Genomic DNA, 3,869 nt, shown 5'->3' on the forward strand with positions numbered 1-3,869 from the left:
GGTTAATTGTTCTAACTGTCAGGAAGTTTCTCCTTAGTTCTAGATTGCTTCTCTCCTGGATGAGTTTCCACCCGTTGAGGTCCACAAGTCATCAAAAGGCCAAGTTGGAAGACCCCTGATATAGACTTTAAGAGGAGTGGACTTCAACTCCCAGAATTCCTCATCCAGCGTGCCTGGCTGAGGAATTCTGGGAGTTGAAGTCCACAAGTCATACAAGGGCCAAGTTTGAAGACCCCGGATATAGACTTTAAGAGGAGTGGACTTCAACTCCCAGAATTCCTCAGTGTGCCTGGCTGAGGAATTCTGGGAGTTGAAGTCCACAAGTCATCAAAGTTGGAAGACCCCTGATGTAATAGGACCAGGAACAAGGGCCTTCTCGTTGGTGGCCCCCTCTTTATGGAGCTTCATCCCCCTTCAGGTGCAATTGGCCCCCACCAGGACCCTGAAGATCTGGTTTCCTCAGCGGCCCTGGGGACCACGAATGGAGATGGAGCCCAACAAGTGCTCGATGTGGTTGTCGTACTGAGGATGGGGCTGTTTGGTGGTTGTTATGTTGTGGGTTTTTAATGTTGTAAGCCAGGGGTCTCCAATCTTGGCAACCTTAAGGCTTGTGGACTTCAACTCCCAGAATTCCCAGTTGCCAAAGTTGTAAGTCAGTGTTGAATTGGGTGGCCAGGTAGATTTGTTTAATTAATAAATAAATAAATCTTCCCCCCTCCCCGATTCTAGAACAGGCTGGGAGAAAAACCAAAGAGCCAGGATTTGCCAATGAAGACTCAAGGCAGCTTGTCATTCCAAGGGGCTAGTCCCTGCTGCCTCCTTGGGTCCCATTGGCCTTCAGACCCCATTGCCACCCATTCCGACTCTTGCTCCGTCTTCTCCCCTCTCCCACTTAGCAGAGTTGGGGGGGCCCTTCTGCTCCCCGGGGGGCTTTCCGGCCTCAGGTGAGAGCTCGGCTCTCGGAGGGAGAGGGAAGGGGGACACCTGACGCCCCGAAGCTCACTTGGGCCTCGTGCTCCATCTTGGTCTCCTCCAGCTGCCGGGTCATCTGGGCCACGTCCTCCAAGGCCACGAGAAGCTGGGCCTCTGCTCCCACGTTCTGCATCAGGACCAGACTCTGACGGTGGGCCTCCTTCTGCTTCAGCAGCATCTGTCCAGGGAGGAAAGCCAGGGGAGGGGTCCCGGGTGAGCTGGGGGGGGTTTCTTGCAGACGTTTCATGACCCAACTAGGGAACATTGTCAGTGCTGGAAGGGAGGGCGGTTTGTGAAGGAGGAGGAGGAGGAGGAGGAGGAAGAAGACTGTGGGGTCCCAGGTGCTCTCTGAGCTGGGGGGGTTTCTTGCAGACGTTTCATGACCCAACTAGGGAGCAGCGTCAGTGCTAGAAGGGAGTGGGGTTTGTGGAGAGGAGGAGGAGGAGGAGGAGGAGGAGGACTGTGGGGTCCTTGGTGCTCTCTGAGCTGGGGGGGTTTCTTGCAGACGTTTCATGACCCAACTAGGTAACAGCATCAGTGCTAGAAGGGGAGGAGGAGGAGTATTGGGTCCCTGGTGCCCTCTGAACTTGGTGGTTTTCTTGCAGACGTTTCATTACCCAACTAGGGAATATCATCAGTACTAGAAGGGAGTGGGCTTTGTGGAGAGATGGAGGAGGAGGAGGAGGAGGAGGAGGATGAGGAGGATTGTGGGGTCCTTGGTGCTCTCTGAGCTGGGGGGTTTTCTTGCAGACGTTTCATGACCCAACTAGGGAACATCGACAGTGCTGGAAGGGAGGGCGGTTTGTGAAGAGGAGGAGGAGGACTGTGGGGTCCCAGGTCCTCTCTGAGCTTGGTTGTTTCATTGCAGACATTTCATGACCCAACTAGGGAACGTCATCAGTGCTTGAAGGGAGTGGGGCCTGCTCTCAATTTACTGCATATTCAAGTAACTTGCCCTGTCGGTTTTGGTGAAAGTGATGTTGGAGGTTCTTTGGTTGGGCTGACCAGTTTGTTCCACTGCTTAATTAATGATTATTATTAATTAATTATCACTGTCAGGAAATTCCTCCTTTAGTTCCAGGTTGCTTCTCTCCTTGATGAGTTTCCCTCCGGTGCTTCTCGCCTTGCCTTCAGGCTCTTTGGAGAATAGCTTGACCCCCCCCTCCTCTTTTTTATGGCAGCCCCTCAGATATTGGAAGACTGCTATCGTGTACTCCCCTACTCACCAATCTCGGCTGTTTGTGCCCTTGAGAGTTTTCAGACACCCACAAATTCCTCTCCCGGAGTCTAGCCCAGGGGTAGGCAACCGTGGCTCTTTTGTGACTCGTGGACTTCAACTCCCAGAATTCCTGAGCCAACATGGGGGAACGATGGCCCCTTCATGACTTGCGGACTTCAACTCCCAGAATTCCTCATCCAGCATGGGGAATTATGGCCCCTTCATGACTCGTGGACTTCAACTCCCAGAATTCCTGAGCCAGCCATGCTGAGGGGAAAGGGAGAGGTTTCCAAGCTGAGCCATGCTGCCTCAGGAATTCTGGGAGTTGAAGTCTACGAGTCATGAAGGGACCATAGTTCCCCCATGCTGGCTCAGGAATTCTGGGAGTTGAAGTCCACGAGTCATAAAGCGGCCTAGGCCAGGGGTAGGCAACCTGTGCTCTTTTATGACTGGTGGACTTCAACTCCCAGAATTCCTGAGCCAGCCTGGCTCAGCTTGGAAACCTCCCTTTCCCCTCAGCGTGGCTGCCTCAGGAATTCTGGGAGTTGAAGTCCATGAGTCATAAAAGAGCCAAGGCTGCCTACCTATGGTCTAAACAGAGACGTGCCAGAGCCAGAACTGGTGCCCCACCTGACGGGCAAAGATTTCTGCTTGCTGCCTCAGTTTCTCCTCCATGTCCAACTGCAGCGACATCCTGCCATACTCTTCGGTGACCAAACGGGATGCTGGAGGGGTTACAGAAGAAACAGGCATTGGTTCTGGGTCTACCCGGGTCAGATCCAACCCAAAGGAACTCTTTGGATTTTGACAAGAGAACTTCTTTAAAAAGATAGGCGCTTCGTGAATTTTTTCCGTGTAGTTTTCATCCATCGCTTCCCATAGAAAGGAATTCTTTCAGAATAAGCTTTTATCAATAAGCTTCACTCCCCAACAGTGATGGAGGAGACCTAATGCCGACTCCTGTTTTTACTGTTAGCTATTACAGTATTATAATCACCAGGAGACGGTGAGTTCTAGTCCTGCCTTCGACAGAGATATGAAAGCCAGCTGGATGACTTTGGGCACCAGGAGACGGTGAGTTCTAGTTCCATTTTAGGAATGAAAGCCAGCTGGGTGATTTTGGGCCAATCACCAGGAGACGGTGAGTTCTAGTCCTGCCTTAGACCCCGAAAGCCGGGTGAAGAACAGAATTGCTTTGCAGGATTAGACCCAGATCCACCTACGCCGTACCCTCCTGTGTCTCCCATGCCTGGGAAATGATGGCTTGGTGGCTAGAGGGGTCCATCCTGTTACCACCTTACTGGTAAGCCCCCTTTCCCAGCCCCCCATGCTTTAATTCCCAGCTCTAAGATAAGTGGCCAAGGTTTGCAAAAGTGAGACTCACCTGTCTTTATAGCAAAGGAGGCTGAACAGTTCTGTGGAAAACCAGGAAGTTAAATGAAGGGAAGAGGAAGAGAAAAGTAAGGAAAGGAAAAGGGAAAGGGAAAGGAAAGGAAAGGAAAGGAAAGGAAGGAAAAGAAAGGAAAGGAAAGGAAAGGAAAGGAAAGGAAAGGAAGATAAGAGAAGGAAGGTGGGAGGGAAGGGAAAGGAAAGGAAAGGAAAGGAAAGGAAAGGAAAGGAAGAAAAGTGAGTAGGGAAAGGAAAGGAAAGGATGGGAAAGGGAAGGGAAGGGGAGGAA

General features: G+C 51.6%; 1 protein-coding gene across 1 annotated transcript in view; it reads right to left on the bottom strand.

Annotated features, from left to right (window-relative positions):
* LOC107300404 (shootin-1-like) overlaps window positions 1-3,869 on the bottom strand; it is a gene marked incomplete at its 5' end in the record, with an annotated part of 10,452 nt that overhangs the window by 2,135 nt on the left and 4,448 nt on the right. Inside the window, 2 exons of the mRNA XM_015829737.1 lie at window positions 1,004-1,150; window positions 2,822-2,916. Coding sequence (XP_015685223.1) covers window positions 1,004-1,150; window positions 2,822-2,916 — 242 coding nt within the window. The remainder of the gene's footprint in view (window positions 1-1,003; window positions 1,151-2,821; window positions 2,917-3,869) is intronic.

The sequence above is a fragment of the Protobothrops mucrosquamatus genome, unplaced genomic scaffold (assembly GCF_001527695.2).
Source record: "Protobothrops mucrosquamatus isolate PMUCROS unplaced genomic scaffold, P.Mucros_1.0 scaffold6935, whole genome shotgun sequence".
In the NCBI taxonomy this organism is placed as follows: Eukaryota; Metazoa; Chordata; class Lepidosauria; order Squamata; family Viperidae; genus Protobothrops; species Protobothrops mucrosquamatus.